The sequence below is a fragment of the Limanda limanda genome, chromosome 1 (assembly GCF_963576545.1).
Source record: "Limanda limanda chromosome 1, fLimLim1.1, whole genome shotgun sequence".
In the NCBI taxonomy this organism is placed as follows: domain Eukaryota; kingdom Metazoa; phylum Chordata; class Actinopteri; order Pleuronectiformes; family Pleuronectidae; genus Limanda; species Limanda limanda.
This window is the reverse complement of record NC_083636.1, coordinates 29,999,312-30,015,692: the sequence shown is the minus strand read 5'-3', so window position 1 is coordinate 30,015,692 and position 16,381 is coordinate 29,999,312. Positions and strand designations below refer to the sequence as shown.

At 41.6% G+C, this 16,381-nt stretch overlaps 2 protein-coding genes and 1 long non-coding RNA gene across 3 annotated transcripts; 1 reads left to right on the top strand and 2 right to left on the bottom strand.

Moving 5' to 3' along the window:
- Window positions 1-931: 931 nt before the first annotated feature.
- On the bottom strand, window positions 932-2,427 carry LOC132999718 (uncharacterized). The gene is made up of 4 exons (XR_009678163.1): window positions 2,239-2,427; window positions 1,390-1,445; window positions 1,207-1,275; window positions 932-1,059 (listed from the first exon to the last, which is right to left on the bottom strand). It is a non-coding gene; the product is annotated as an uncharacterized LOC132999718 (long non-coding RNA).
- Window positions 2,428-9,960: 7,533 nt separating this feature from the next.
- rpl28 (ribosomal protein L28) lies at window positions 9,961-12,369 on the bottom strand. Its single transcript, XM_061069458.1, has 5 exons — window positions 12,320-12,369; window positions 11,768-11,855; window positions 10,675-10,798; window positions 10,230-10,348; window positions 9,961-10,094 (listed from the first exon to the last, which is right to left on the bottom strand). Exons 2-5 carry the CDS (start codon window positions 11,846-11,848, stop codon window positions 10,005-10,007), a joined length of 414 nt encoding a protein of 137 aa, XP_060925441.1. The 5' UTR covers window positions 11,849-11,855; window positions 12,320-12,369; the 3' UTR covers window positions 9,961-10,004.
- Window positions 12,370-12,619: 250 nt separating this feature from the next.
- On the top strand, window positions 12,620-15,801 carry LOC133004212 (uncharacterized). Its single transcript, XM_061073916.1, has 6 exons — window positions 12,620-12,968; window positions 13,073-13,187; window positions 13,983-14,095; window positions 14,222-14,321; window positions 14,550-14,668; window positions 14,857-15,801. The coding sequence occupies exons 1-6, from the start codon at window positions 12,884-12,886 to the stop codon at window positions 14,964-14,966; spliced, it is 642 nt and encodes a 213-aa protein (XP_060929899.1). The 5' UTR covers window positions 12,620-12,883; the 3' UTR covers window positions 14,967-15,801.
- Window positions 15,802-16,381: the final 580 nt, after the last annotated feature.

Genomic DNA, 16,381 nt, shown 5'->3' with positions numbered 1-16,381 from the left:
TTCTCATTAAGTTACAATTTTACTCTCTTAATATTACGACCTTGTTCTCAAAGTCTCCGCTTCGTTTGTTCATAATAACCTTTATGCTATGTCAAGCATACAACATATTTAAGATAGCGTGGCTCTAGTCTATATCAAGGTCAGAGTCCTCATCACTCCCAATGGTCTGCATGATGGCTCCATTGCGAACCGTCTTGGCGACCACCTGGGGCTTGTCAGGCAGCAGGCCGTACTCCTGCAACAGGGCCTCCACGTCCACAGCAAAGAAATCTTCCCCGAGCTGGTCTGTGAGCTGCACAAAGTTGCCAATCAGGTCTCCTCCTTTGTATACAAGCAGAGCGGGCAGAGCGCTGTCTCTGAACAGTGCGCTGGTGCTGATGGCCGAGCTGCGGACGCTGCAGAACTTCACCAGTGGGTATTCCTGAGCCAGACACATCAGGCTGCCCCTCATGGCCTCACAGCCCGGGACCTCCTCGGGCTCCTCTTCCTCTTTTTTCCCTGTAAACAAAAAATAAATACTTTAAACATTCTATCTGACGTCAGCTGATAAAACATCAGTGTTGCATCATGTAGAGTAACAACATGAACATGTATGAGTTGTATGGGAGCAGTGAACTTACATAATTGTCCCTCGACGACCAGCCAGGGTAGAGCTGGCTGTGGGTCTCTCTCAGCTTGTCAGATTCTGCATAATATGTCTGCTGCTGCGTTTGAGAGAGTGCCTTCCACTGTGGACACACAACATGTCAGTTAACACTTGTGCACGAAGCAACACACAACCACACGCAACTGCAGGCTGACAAGTGCACAAACACAATATGAACAGATCCAGAGGTTTAAGAAGTGTTGTCTTAGATGCTGCTCGGTGAGGTGAAGTTTGTGTTACACAGAGTCTCAAAGACACTTACCATCTGTCCAATGATGGTGTTAACAGCCGCACAACCGGAGTTTTTGAGGTCGGCCAAAACTTTGGGCCTCTGCTCCTGCCTAAACAGCATGAAGGCATTGGGCGGCTTCTTCACATACTCCTCTTCCTCTTCTATCACCCGCTTTCTCTTTCTGTGGGGAAACAGAACAAAACAGACAGAGAGCATGAATTACCACTGTGTAAAAGTGTGAGGAAAGAAACTAACATGTTAGCTGGGACCTTGGTGCACAAGTCAATATAAATAAATGAAATATAAGACGACTGGGAACCAGACTTACTGTGTACGGCGGGCGTTCACTGGAGGAGGAACTCTGTCTCCTGGAGCCCCGTAAATCACCTTTTGATCGCTACAGAAACAGAATCAGACACATTAGATGACAGATAAAAGTAGGGTTGAAGATAAAAACAGCCTTGTAGGTGTGTCTATGTGTGTGAATGTGTGTGTGTGTGTGTGTACTTACAATACTCCAACAGGTTTCAGGTTCACCTCCAGGAGTTTGGTGAGATTCTCTGTTTGCTAGACGTGAAAACACAAAAACAGGAGGTCAGACAAACTGCATCCTCTGTGTCATCAGTCAAAAACACAACTTAAACATATTTATACCAGACCCTTGTATTATAATCATTTCATCTTAACATTGTCAATGTGACTCCCCTCAGTTAAAACACAAACACAAAGCGTTCCTTTTGGTCACTGGCATTTGTTTGCAGACAAGCATGTCGTGAGATAAGTAAGTAAAATATATACAAAAACACATAATTACTCAGGTTCAACTCGGGCATTGCATAGCAAGTACAAACTTAACTTCACATATGACACATAGAAAGAATACAGGTTATTTAACTTAAAGATAGTCAACCTTTAAACAATATTTGAAACAGAAATAGGTTTTCATCTTGAAATTGTGTAAAGCCCACTAGCATATTACCCAGCTAACATATTATTATCACATTAGCGCGATAGCATATTAGACGATAGGCATATTCGATCGTTAGCATTTTAGCCCGCTAGCATACTATCACATTAGCCAGCTAGCATGTTATACGATTAGCATATTCGACCGTTGGGATTTTAGCCCGCTAGCATATTATCGCAATAGCCCGCTAGCATGTTATACGATTAGCATATTCGATCGTTAGCATATTAGACCGCTAGCTTATTATCACAATAGCCCGCTAGCGTATTATCTCATTAGCATATTCGACCCTTGGGATTTTAGCCCGCTATGGGGATGTTGGGGGGGGGGGGGGGGGGGGGGGCACAGGAGGCTTCTTCAAAAGTAAACATCCCTAAGAGAAGCTAGACTCACAGTAATATGCTCTCTTAACAGGTTTGGCTGCTACGAGCTGTCGTTTCTGTGTTCAAGTCTCTTTCGGACCCGGGTATTGATCCAGTTCTTGTGAATCTGTCTCTAACCTGCAGTTAGGACGAGGGGTGTCACGAGAATTTTACCTGTAAATCGATGCTAAACTCGCTTTAATGCATAACGTGTCGCACAACAACGCGTCACTCGCATGCGTCCGCAACTACTGTATAACCCTCAGAATATGCGCAAGCACATTAAACTACCGTAAATGACATCAAATAATGCACTTTTGGAATATTAGAAAATCTAGAATCGTGTTATTTTACTGGTATTGGCACCGACTACTGAATTTTTGCTATCGTGACACCCTGTGTTAAAGTGTCTTTCGGACACGGGTGTTGATCCAGTTCTTGTGAATCTATCTCTAGCCTGCAGTTAGGACCTTACCTGTGTCTGGCAGTGCACGGGGCCGGGCTGCAGGAGGCTCTGCTGCGGGTACATCCGTGGAGCGACCAGGTCACAGAGGAGATCTTCCAGCAGCTGCTGCGGGCAAATCACTGGAGCGACCAGGTCAGCGCAGAGATCCTCCAGCAGCTGCTCCAGGGTGAGGCCTGTCCCCTCCAGGGGGAGGTATTGAGCAGGGGTCTCGTCCAGGGGGAGGTATTGAGCAGGGGTCTCCTCCAGGGGGTTAAACCAGTCGTCCATCGGGTTGGCCTGAGGAGGAGTCGGGTCGACAAGGTATCCAAAGATCAGCCTGCTCAGGTCCAGCTCATTGTAAGTGTCCATGTTAACAAACTGGTTAACACGAGCTCCACAGGTGATATGACCCAAATTATGCTAAACGCCAATTTATAGTCCCGGTGACGCGCTAATTGCGTCACCTTGCGTATTTCAAAAAAATACACCAAGCTGTTTTTTTTCAAACAGCATCACATATTATATATGTATTATAACACCTATCAATACTTTTACTGTCGTAAGTAGTAGTCAATTAATGATCGAGGTACACTATATAAATATGTATATATAAATATTCCATATGTATTTGTAAAAAACATAAACATAATATAAAAACATACTACATTATATTACAAATAACTGTTACACACACAATATTAAATATTTTCACAAGATTAATCTCACACATTCAAAACATAAACTCAATATAATCACAACACAGCTATGATAATGAAGTGTTTTTTATTCATGGTTGTAAAACAGACAAAACCAAAAGAGAAGTGGAAGTTTTAATTCTGTAGATGTTTAATGCTGAGACATTTAAATTGGAAGAAGCTCCGACAGAACACAAATCAGCATATCTGAGGGGTAAAATAAAATAAACTTGTGGTTTACTCAGATGAAAACTATGAATAAAAGGACTTTACTATAATCATCAGCACACGAAAGCTAAAATTAAATAGAAATCAATTAAAAGGAGTCATTAGTCAGGACAGTTCACGCTCTAAACACTCTACACATGCAGTCCTTGCGGAGCTCTAAGCTGCTCTGTAGGTAAAACACCTGCAGTGAACAAACACTGAGGTCTGTAATCACTTCAGAGTAGGAGAAGTTTCCTGTTAGTGTTGTCCTTCACTTCACCATGAGTTAGACTGACTGATGACTAACCATACTCTACCACAGGATGAATACACAGGGTTAGGAATCAATGCACGGAGGTGGCCTTGGTATTTATGCCCTGTAACCTCAAGCACAACTCAACTGCAGCCACACTAATGATTACACACGTGAGAAAATAAAAATGTGAGCTGCTTTCTCCAGTGTGCGTTTACTGCAACTGGAAACACACAAGTAATTAGTGACAAAGTCGGTTTGCTCAGAGTCGAGCTGCACACAGGAAAGTCCAGTTCTGAAGTAGGATTAATCATGCAGCTTTGTGAACGGCGACATTGTCATTTATATGCTCCCCCGCATCTGTATCTACGTCTGTGATGGACTGTGAGTATCTGTGCGACAGTGGTTTATGAACGAGCAGGTTCACAGTGCTCTCTCACAGCAAGTCGTTATGGCTCAATCTACTTTGTGAAAAAAAGCGTGAGAGGTTTAAAAGAAAGAAAAAGAAAAGGATGTTACACCTATTCCTACACAATACAAAGCAAATCTGTCTTTTTCTGCCTTCCATGGAGTTACAATGAAACTGTGATTGTCTCAGCCATAGGATGAAGCTCTGATATAAAACCAAGCTTGGAGGACTCCGGGAGAGCGTAACTTTCACAAAGACTCATACATGATTGTGTAAAACTAAACTGAATGCTATCAAGTATTTCAAATCGAACTTGTTACAATAGCTTTAGATCACAACTCAGACCAGGACGTTATTAGAGGAATCATTTAATTTGATTATTTATACGTGCAGATATTAAAAAAAACAACATGAGTGGAGACAAAGTGCTTTACAATCATAATAAGTAGAACAACACCAATATAGATGAAAAACATGATATGTACAATCTTTGAGGTAAATATTATAAAAAAGATCAATTGTAAAATATAAATAACTTTAAAAAACAACCAAGATTGACTGAGATTCATAGACAGTCACAAGGTAAGATTGTATAAAAGTGGAGTCAAATCTAAACAAAGAGCAAGAGTCAGTGGAGAGGAGCACAGCTGCAGATGTGCTGTGAAGGGAGGAGGCTCAAACTACTCCTTCTGACTTGTAATGTGAATTTCTGCATGAAGGAGCAAAGTGGGGAGACCCTCCTGGAAAGACCCCATTGACAGTCTTAGATGAAGATCTCCTTGGGCTCCTCTTCCTCTTACTTTTCCCTGTAAACAATAAATAAATACTTTAAACATTCTATCTGACGTGATGCAACACTGAGGTTTTATCAGCTGAATCCTGGGCAGACAGCCTTTGGAGGATGAGGGTGTTCGGGTGGAAGAGCAGACTTCCTCTTGTCCACTGCTTTTCTTGCTGTAGTCTGTGGCAAGTGGTATCGTTGTTGGGGGCCAAGCTGTGGGGGTGGAGCAGTGGGATGTGACTGCACATGTTGGAGAGACACAGGAGCCACAAGAATAGTACACCCTCACCCTCCAAAGGCTGTCTGCCCAGGATTGCCTTCTCTGAGGCTGTTGGTCACAGAGCAGACACGTCCACATAGCTCTGCCCCTATGCCGGTTGTCAGCCCACCCATCCCTTTCAGTGGCCCATTTGTTTTTTTGCCCCCAAAAGTCCCTGCATGCAGGTTGATTGCCCCTGCTGGCCCCTCCCCATCCCAACTCCTGCCCGAAGACGGTACATTCGGACAACAGACAAAAACAAATGCGGTCAGTGTCACCAGCCCCGGGATCAGGAAAGTGGTCATCGTCAATATTATGGCTATATATACTGTCCTTTTAACACTGACATGCCACATGACCATTGGCTGGAGGACATGCGGAGGAAGGGGGCAGCAAAGACATTATTTCATACTGTAAATAGTGTAAATAATGTATGTATATAGTTTTAAAAGAAAGAGTCGTTCTAATAGTTCAGTATTTTTTATCCTCTAATGCTTGGTGGTTTTAGTTATTTGTAGGTTTATTGGCCAATACATGAGGATTTTTCCATTCTTTGTATTTCTATTGTTTTTTATTACCTCCAACAAAGAGGTAATTTTTCACTCTTGTCTGTTGGTTGTTTTGTTTATTTCATTCATTCATTCGTTGTTACTGTTGTTTATGGTTCTCTTTGTCAAGATATCCAGTATTTTTTATAATAAATGTATACACTTTTTCTACAGCATTATCTTGTTTATTTTTCCCATTGCTCTATGCAAGCATTACACGTATTACAAGCATTACAAGCAGTACAAATCCACTGTTTGAACATTTGACCAATATAAAGTATCTAAGTGAAATTTAAGAGATTCATAATACTAGGTAACAGTTTGAGTAAATAGACACATGTTGCTGATGGGAATTGATCCAGCAACCCTTGGAGCCACAGCTGCTTATGCCATTCTCCAGCAAAGTGTCATTTTGGTCATGTTACTCTAATTAATACAATAACAAATGCATCCTACAACATCTGACAGGCACCAGGATCAGTTTTAATTCCCTGTTCTTTCCATTTCTTCTCTTTTTCCTCTCGTTTCTTTCCCTCTTCTTCCCCTCTTTTTTTCCCCTCTTCCCCTTCTTTTCCTTTTCTTCCCACACCCATACAGACTATTGTTCCCCAGCGTAAGACCCCGCTGTAGTTCTGCTCTTCAACCCACTGGGCCAAGAGGAGCGACACCGGGCTCAGGCGGACTACACACAGCTCAGCAGCAGCAGGGCGAGACAGTATAATGTCAGCAGCAGGAGGGTCGTCTCCTCGTGGAGGGACGGAGACGCTGAGCCGTGCAGGTCGTGTCCACAAAAGACGTGTTCCAGCAGGAGATGGGTTTCTGCACTGACGCCTGAGAGGGAGAGAAACAGTCACATCAGCTCATACGGGGCTTTACCTTTACTATTCAATGAGCAACAAACATTCAATTCAAATATAACTTTTAATTTTCTCAAGGCCTTTTACATAGTGAGGTGGAAAGGAGAGAAGAGAGAGGGGGGTTTGGGGGGCAGAAAGAGTTGGGGTAATTGTCATAATAGTTAGGCTGGTTGTTTTAAGCACAATAATAACAGTGATATTTATAGATGTAATAGTGCTATTAATGATAGCAGCATCACTTAATGATAACAATAGTACTAGGAGGAAGAAGAAGAAGACGAAGAAGATGAAGAGGAAGAATGGATCTTGAAGCTCTGGAGTCACAGTACCTGGAGGGAGAGAGAGAGAGAGAGAGAGAGAGAGAGAGAGAGAGAGAGAGAGAGAGAGAGAGAGAGAGAGAGAGAGAGAGAGAGAGAGAGAGAGAGAGAGAGAGAGAGAGAGAGAGAGAGAGAGAGAGAGAGAGAGAGAGAGAGAGAGAGAGAGAGAGAGAGAGAGAGAGAGAGAGAGAGGATGGGGGGGGAGAGCATGTCTCTTCTTGAAGCCTCATCAGGCCCAAGCTGATTAGCAAATCATTTCATTATCCCTCTGGTCCTAACATGACCCGTTGAGTCAAACTGCAGCCCCCCCATCCTCATGAAATCAATGCCAACTAATGGTGTGGCCTCTGCCACAACTTGTGCACTCGATGCTGTTAATCTGCTGGAAGCTTTTCTCAACTGGTGTCAGTCCTCGGCGAATCCAGTGAACTGTTTCTCACCGTGTTGAGACCACTCGTCCCACATGTGCTGAGCGTCCTCGTCGTGAGGCTGGTGGGGTTCGTGATGATCTGCGTCTTCAGGAAAACACACAGAAAACTGATGTTGTGGTCACATGGCAGACGGAAGCAATGTCAAATAAAGGACCAGAATCCTGCGTGGGTAGGGCATTCCTCAGCTTAGTGAATCCTCAGTATTTGAGGAGAATGTGAACAAATAAAAAGCAGCAAAGAGAGGATTAAGGAGGAAACAGACTGGACACCAACAGGAAATGAAAGTAAGGGGAATGACTACAATGAAAGATAAAAAGCTTTTTTGACCTTGGGGACCAAACACTTTAAGCCCAGCTGCAGAGGCGTCGCACAAGGGGAGGCAGAGAGATCGTCTGGTCCCACGAGGACGGTGGGTTACGTAAGTCCACAGCAATAACAATCTTGTGAGAACCCCCCGGAATTTCTATCATCATCTGTGTACAGGAGCCGGGAACAACACCATAGTCAGACCCACCCCCCCCTTACTAGGCCCCATGCAACATTTTGCCACCTTTGTAATTTTTAAGGAGACCAGAGCGTCTAAATGTATTTGCATGCTAAGCCTGCGATGATGGTGGAGGTTTGTGCTTAAACTTTAGTACTTCACTGTCTTTAATGTGCACAATATACACTTTAAAATAAAAAAATAAAAGATTTGAATAATAATAAATTGTTTGCAGATGGATGTATGCAATGATGCAATGTATTAATAATAACACGTTGATTTATATTGAACTTTTAACAATGATCAGTAATACTTTACATGGGTTTTATAAAGCAGAATCAATTAAAAGCAAGTTATACAAATACATTATGTCCTCAGGTTTAATCTATGTAGTAAAAGTTATTCAATCTGGTTCAAAGGGTTTATTTGGACGCACATAATGTGTAGTGAACACAGAGTAGCATTCTATAAAATGAGGCGACTGTATGGAAGAATAAAAAAGTTAAAATCAAGAACTGAAAACAGAAACATGAAGTGAAAAGATTTTAAAGATTTTTTGAAATTATTTTCATGATTATGCAGAAACATTTCCATGCTACAGTTTTTTTTAAGGTTCAGTTTTTGAATAAGCTGCTTATAATGTATATAACTAAGAGTGAAATTATTATATAACCTTATATTTTCAGTTGCTCATTTAATGAATGTACTGAGTCCCACGAGAAGACAGTATCAACATACCATAAACAATATTACTGTTCATAAAGAGTTCCCCATGAACCCCGGCTCCCACCTCCTGTCTAAAAGTACCATTTGGGTGATGCCAGAGCATGCGCTTGAGTTCCCTGAGGGCCTGGGTGAGGTTCTCCAGCTGATCATGGAGGTGGATGTTCTCCTCTATCAGCGAGTGGATGGTGTCCTGCAGCTCAAAGCTCTGAGCGTCCAGGACCAGCAGGGCCAGCGGCAGCAACACAAACACCAGCCTCAGTCCTCGCATAGCGTCCGCAGCACACCGCTCCTCCTATCTCATCTTCACAGACAATGCCTCACCCTGCGATGTACCACACTCGGTGTAGCACACGTTATCAGCTTAAACACAAGGGGAGGTGACTGCAGTTTGTTCTTTCTTTCCAAAGCCACGAGTGGAAAGCTGCCAGTGGGCTGTGCTTTAAAATCCATCCAATGTTTCTGCACCAGTGGGCACAGTGACTGCAGCGAGAGGCCTGAATATGCGTCAGCTGACAATGTAATGCTTTATCCTTTTTCTATCTGGGTGTACAGTTCTTAAAGAATATATATTTGAAATGCCCAGAAACACAGAATGACTCTGGCCCTGACATGGACTAAAATGGAAGCATCATCCAGACACCCGGGTGTTATTTGAATTAGCTGCGGCTCCTTTCTGTCCCATGCTGTAGTCTGTTCATCATCACTGGTACATCAGGGCACCAAGCTCAGCAGAGGGGAACAACACAAGGTCTTCTCAGGTCATTTATATAAAAATAACTTGACAATACCTGATCTACTATAAACTGCATTGCTGTACTGATTGCCTGAATAATTATGCAAATCTGAACTACTCTGAACAGGTTGAAGAAGTTGACCTGGTTACTGAACCATTTCTATTCATAACAGAAAAAAAAAATTTGTTTAGTGCAAAAACAAGTGAATAAAAGATTAATGGGATTCAACACAACAGAAACTGCTGTAGGAATCATGTTTTCAGGCTTGAACTGATCAAATAAAACATCTTCGTTGTTTCTATGTCTTTCAGATTCAAACATTACTGAAGTAATTTCCATCAAATTGCATAAATGGAAGATTCAACTAAGATTTGTGAGCAATTAGGATAAACATGTGGACCCAGGAACTTTTATTTCCCCACTTTCTTTAACATGCCAAGATATGTCATTAGACTTGGAGATAGGAGTCTTCCAAGCCCCTGTATCCAGAAGACCATCGCTGACCCTACTGGGACGTCTGCTCATTTCCATACTTCCACAAGTACCAATAGCTCTGTATGACACTGCAATAATTATGTGGGATAAACTAAGACTCAGGACAATGTAGTTTTTTCCAAACAAAAAGTTTTTTTATTTGTCATGTGTATTCATTTATGCGGTCTTGGTAGCCCTGGTACGCTTCTTCTTGACCACAACGGGCTTCTGGCTCTTCAGAATGGCGCTGGCACGACGCAGGGCAGCCTGGGGAAACAAATCACAACATAGGTTGTTGAAAGTTTTAAATACCACCTTCAAATGGAGGACAAACTTAAAACCACACAAACGCAATGTGGTGACTAAATCTGACATTTTCTCGTTAAACTTTACAAAACTCACCATGCGCAGGTCCTTCCTGTAGTTGTTCTTGCGAATGATGTGCCTCAGGCTGTTGAGGGTGGCACGGGAGTTCTTGTTGATGGTGATCTTCTCGTAAGAACCGGCAGGTTTGTGCTGGCCTGTACAACAAGAGGACAGGAGTTCAAATGTAATCTCAGGGTAAATAATGATCCAAAAATATCTAGTGTTAAGAGTATTCCAGATATGAGTGAGTGAAGAGGTAAATCTATTAAAAAGGCATGAAACTCTTGATTGTGACCAACACACTTAAAGAAGTCTAATTTGAATCACTTGGCTGGAAACAGTCATTCAAGAACAAAGTTAAGAAAAAAAATCTTTGCTTCTTTTCAGTCAAGGGCCACATTCAGGCTGAACAGGTTAACATTTCATTGTGTCATGTTTTAAAAATTTGCTCTCTACAAAAACCCATCCATCAAGAAATTACCTCTGCGCTTCTTCAGCACGACGACGACACCTTTCCCATCGGCCGCTGGCTGAACACCAACAGTCTTCTTGTGCACCAAACCATTGAAGCGGAAAGAGTTCCTGGACTTCAGGTTGTTGGGCTCCTGTTACATAAATAGGTCAAATTGAGATTAGTCCACTGAACAGCTTGTGTCAGTCAGATTTCCTACTAAATTATTCAAGTATTTTGCTGTTAATATGCAAGAATTCAGTGTCCACTATTAAAATACATAGTGTGCTAAGACACAAACAATTCAACAGATAAAACTAAAAAGATCTCTCATAGCTTTAACATTGTCACAAAAGCCTTCAAGGTGAAGTTGTGAGAATATTCCCCAATAAATGATTGAATTACTAGACAACAGTATACTGAGGCTACATCTATACTGATGCGTAAAGCGATCCCTGTCCATATGAGCATTTGGGCTTTGAATCACTTTTAATCCCTGTTCAAACTAACACGCCTGAAAACTTCTATCATGTGACCACTCACATACACTGGGCATTGCCTTTATAATAGCTTGTTTCCTACGCATGTAAGCAGTTGTATCATTGTTAATTTAATAATTTTAAGAGTCAGGAATGCTTTCTGATTATTCCTGTCTCATACATAGTTTATCATCGCTTGTATTTAGTCCCTTGCTTATAGGCTTATTCTTAGTTATATTATATTTAAGAACTTCCCTATGTATACTAGTACTTTGTGTATCATTTACCAAGAGACTATGTACAGTTTTGATTATGTTTGTAAAATTGTATGTTGAGCTATTTTAATTCTTTGTAACTGTTTAATTGCCACTTCTGTGTGCAATGCGCTTGACAGGTTGCTGTAACACAATTATTTCCCTATTTTGGGATCAATAAAGTCCTATCTATATACACTGGTAGCCAAAACAGGCAAATATTTGCTCTTTTTCTTATAATCTGAAATATAAAAACCTCTTCTTTTAACCTTATTACTGCTATTTGAATACTTTGGGGGTTTTAATGGCTGATACACAAAATAGGATACGGATAGAGATCACGTTTAAAACAGATTAGGTAAATTTGAATAGATATGTGTGACCACTCACAGTGCTGTAGGTCTGTCCGTTCCTCTTGAGAAGGAAGCTGGAGCAGTTCCTGATGACCATCCACTGCAAATGGGCCGACATGATGAGTCTGGACACAACAGAACCACGTGTTAGTCAAGTTACACCAGTGACAGGTTTCAAACGCTGTGACACCATTTTAACTGAAGCTAGCCTCGTATTAGCCTAGTTTCACATTCACATGTAGTGAGTCGACCACCAGCGAGGAGGAAGTCAGTTTAGATAGTTGTACAGAATATGAACAGTTTTGATGGGTTTTCACTTCAAGTACAAAACGCTAAGCTGTGGTTCCCCCACAGTTCAGGATGCTAGCATTAGCTCCACAGCTCCGCACGATGAGGCCCGGCCGGGGCGACGCGTTCATTACAGTTTCTCTACATTTCTAAAACTTCAGACGGGCTTTGCCTTCAGATTCAGATACGTGTAGCATACAACACAACGATGAGCTTTGGTTCATGCGGGAGAAAAGAGACATGGAAACGAGAAAAACCCACTTAAATGTTCGGCTGTTAGCGGCAGAAGCGACCACGTTACCTTTTAGCGGAGGAAAAGGGCCGGAGAGACCGGAAGCCGGTTTACGGAACCTCTATCTGAGATCGCTGCGCCCCTGAAGCCACCTTCATAATAAAGCATTTAACCCCAAACCTTTTTTTACACACTTAAAACACTTAGATTATATGTTTATTGTATTATGATTAATTTTCTTTGAAGTTTTGCGTACATATATCTTTAATTGTGAGTATCTATGAAGTACTATTTTTTCTCAAACCCAGCGGACGAACACGTCCTCGCCTCTCTCGGCAAAATCCTGACGTCATTACTGTGCGCCTGGTGTTTACAGGAAACCGTCAAAAAATCCCCAGACACTAACCAGCAGCTGTTTTAAACCTTGAACCAGGAGAGTTGTTTTTGATTTTATGACGAATGCATGTCCGAGTAATAAGAGGATCATGTCATTAAGCACTGGCAGTCTGGGGCATCGATTTTGTGGTTGACTGCTCGTGTGATTGGAAGATGTGGAGGTTGTTAGGAAGTGGAAACCAGCTGGAGAGCAGCTCGTCTTAAAGCCACATGCCAGGTTGAAAGTGTCTCGATGTGATGGATGAAGCTCTGGAGACGCTTGGTGAGCAGCTGTACACCAGGATCTACTCCAAACACACAGAGGCTGCTGGGAAACTCACAGGTGAGCTGACTTTCACAAACCAGCAGGATCCAGCACTGGAACCAGCACCTAAGCCTCCGGAGCCTGTGTGTGTGTGTGTGTGTGTGTGTGTTTGTGTGTTGCAGGTATGTTGCTGGAGCTGCCAGGTCCTGTGCTGAGGCAGATGCTGCAGGACGAGGCCATGCTGACCGCTGCTGTGGAGAAAGCCCTCAGAGCCCTGCAGCTGGAGCTGGAGCCAAGGTACAGGAACAGGCAGGAGGGGACTGCACATGATCTCCCTCCTCCAGTATGGGTGGGTTTGGGGGTCCTCACAAGTCTGCATCTCTGAGCCACATGCATTTCCAGCAGAGGAGTGAGGTAGTCTATAGACGCAGCAGGCATATGCTGTTGTGAGCAGCTGTGGCTCAGGAGGTAAAAGAGGTCGTCCACTGACCAGAGGGTCGGGGGTTTGATCCCAGTCTCCCAGAGTCCCTATGCTGAAGTGTCCTTGGGCAAGATACTGAACCCTAAATTCCCCATGACAGCAGTGCAGACAGTGTATGTGTAATGGATAAAGTGCTGCACATAGATGCACTGTGTGTGTGAATGACACAAACGGCACTGTAAAACTGCTTTGAGTACACTTTGAATAAATATATCAATACAAATCATTTACCATTGATCTTTTACAAGATAAGATCAACTTTACTGATCCCACACTGGGATAATTCACTTACAGCAGCAGAAAGTCTAAATGAGGTAGACAAGGGAACTTGTGAAATTGTTATAAAATAGGATAAAATAGGCAATACCTTTTTTAAAATATGTTCATAAAATGCACCTTTCCCCACAGACGGTAATATTTATTGTAGTGAAACATACTTGAATAAAGAACAGTGGTACAGGATGATTTGAGCGGGATCTATATTGTATTTGTGCATTATGTACAAGGAGATATTGAAATAAACATTCGTATGTATGCATGAAAAGGACACATCATAGAATGTATTTGTGCATAAACCACTTTTAAAGCAGTGTAATCTCATTTCTTTGCAGCAGGGTATCGTGTAAGGAGGAGGACGAAGTGTCAGCGTCCTCTGACTCTCTCGGGGAGCAGCTATTTGAGTTGGTGGACGTCTACAACACTGGTCACTCTCAGAAAATCACAGGTAGGAGACTTGTCCTCAGACTCAACAAACACTGAATGCTATGGGGTAAGATACCAATAAGTAATTAAATGGGTAATCAGATATTTTTTAAGAACATTGTACACTCAAATATTTGTTTTTCCACAGGGATGCTTCTGGAGCAGCACAAAGAAGCAGTTTCAAACCTTCTGTCAGATCCCAAACTGCTGGAGGAGCAGGTGCACGTCGCTCTGGAGACACTAAAGGAGTATGTGACTCATTCCTGTTCATGGAGCATAGTCATGTGTGCAGACAAGGCCATAATCACACATTCACATCCATCTTTGTTTCCCATGTTAAAGCTCATTTCTTACATGTGCACCCCTGACACAAATCCATAATTCACAAAATACAAACTTAAATAAGAGTCTGTATCAATGAATGAATTTCTGTGAAAGCAGCTCTTCGTAATAACGTTCCTGCTGCTGCTCTTCAGGCAGAACGAGGAGACAGACTTCAGTGACGTGTCGGACGCTGACGACACAGAGAAACTGGGAGAGAGGCTCTTCTCACTGGTGGAGGAGATGGATTCTCTTCATGCAAATGATATTACAGGTGAGCTGAGACTTTGATTGACATTCTAGGTAAATATGATGATTGATCTTACTAGATTTAATATGTACCATATGTTTCACTTTATAGACACTTAGGATTAATCCTCAGTTTATTATATATACGAACATTATCATAACACTAATGATATTTATTTTCTCTGTAATCCATGGGTCTATCTGTTCGTGTAGGGATGCTACTGGAGATGGAGCCAGCTGTGCTCCGACAGCTGCTCAGCGACCACACGATGCTGGAGGCTGCAGTTGGGAAAGCACAATCGGCTCTAGACACTGGACGATGACATTTAACACGCAGAAGAACACATCAATCAATGAGTGACCTGGATGAACTCTTATCACGTAGCCAGGCTGTGATCAGGAAGTTGAATCCTGGAGGGTTTAGGTTTGACTGGACCAACTGTAAATAACCGTTAAACCTCTCTTCAGATTAATCAATGTCAATTTTGCCACTTTCTTATACGGGTGCTCTCTTTGCCAACACATGCTTTTATTTCTCAGATAAAAAAGTGCTCAACAAGTGCCACACAAGTGTCAAATGAAAACTATTTATCAGAGGAAAACTTTTGCTGTATGAAAGGACCTACTTGTGTGGTTTTAAGATAAAGTGCTTATCTTAGTGTTGCTAACACTTGTGTTAGAGATGACAGTGGATTTGTTTGGATTTTTCAACTTGGTGAAATGTCTGTTGCCAACAGAAATACAGAAGGTAGTTCTGCATTTTATCAGTGAGGCTGTGTAAATGTGTTTTTTTTGTTCAGACTGAACTATGGAACCATTGGAAGGATTGATATGTAATACTGTGTAGACGTTCATGTTCCCCAGAGGATAAATGCTACTGACTTACATTTTTGTTAATCAACACAATGTTGATGAATCTTACTAACTTGGTGATCACTTAACTCTTTAATCAAGTGCTATCATCAAGTTAAAATGTCCAATTCTCTTGTTTTATGATGAAATAACAGAAACTAATTACGTGCCCCTCCCCCTCAGCTGTCCTAACGTTAATTAGCTGATGTTAGCATGCTGAAACACAAAAATGGTGAAATGCAATAACATTGGAACTTTAATAAAAATTCTATTTTATCAAATTGAGTAAAAAATATTTTTTTCTCATGCAGTGAAATGAGTATTTTGTTATTCAAAACCACATTCAGGGGATTTCAAACATTGCTGAGTGTTAATAATCTTTTAAGCAAATGCATGAACTCTTGTTACTCAAATACACAACTCTAACTGGAACCAGTTGCTGGTTAACTCGGTCACACCGGTGCCTTTTACATGAAGAGATGTGAATACGGTGAAAATTAAAATGTGATTTTATATCCCCCTCCACCACATCACATCCAACATCTTACAATAATTAATGAATATCTCTGTCTTGTTTAATAATGTTTTATTATCATTTATTATCAATATCAGTTATTGATCATAAATAAGCTATTTGATATTACATCTGTACAAAAAGAGCTTGCCCATTGTTTGGATCACAACTGTTAGACTTTACTCGGGTGCAGATACTTGCCAAAAAACATTAAATTCATTTAAAAACAAAGTTCAGTGACAAAACAAGTACACATTTATTTCATGGTGCTACAGAGCACAAAATACCTTTATTACCATTTTGATTTCATCTTTTTCTATTCACGATTTTGTCAATAATTGTACACGAGGAACTCTGAAACAAAAGGGGACC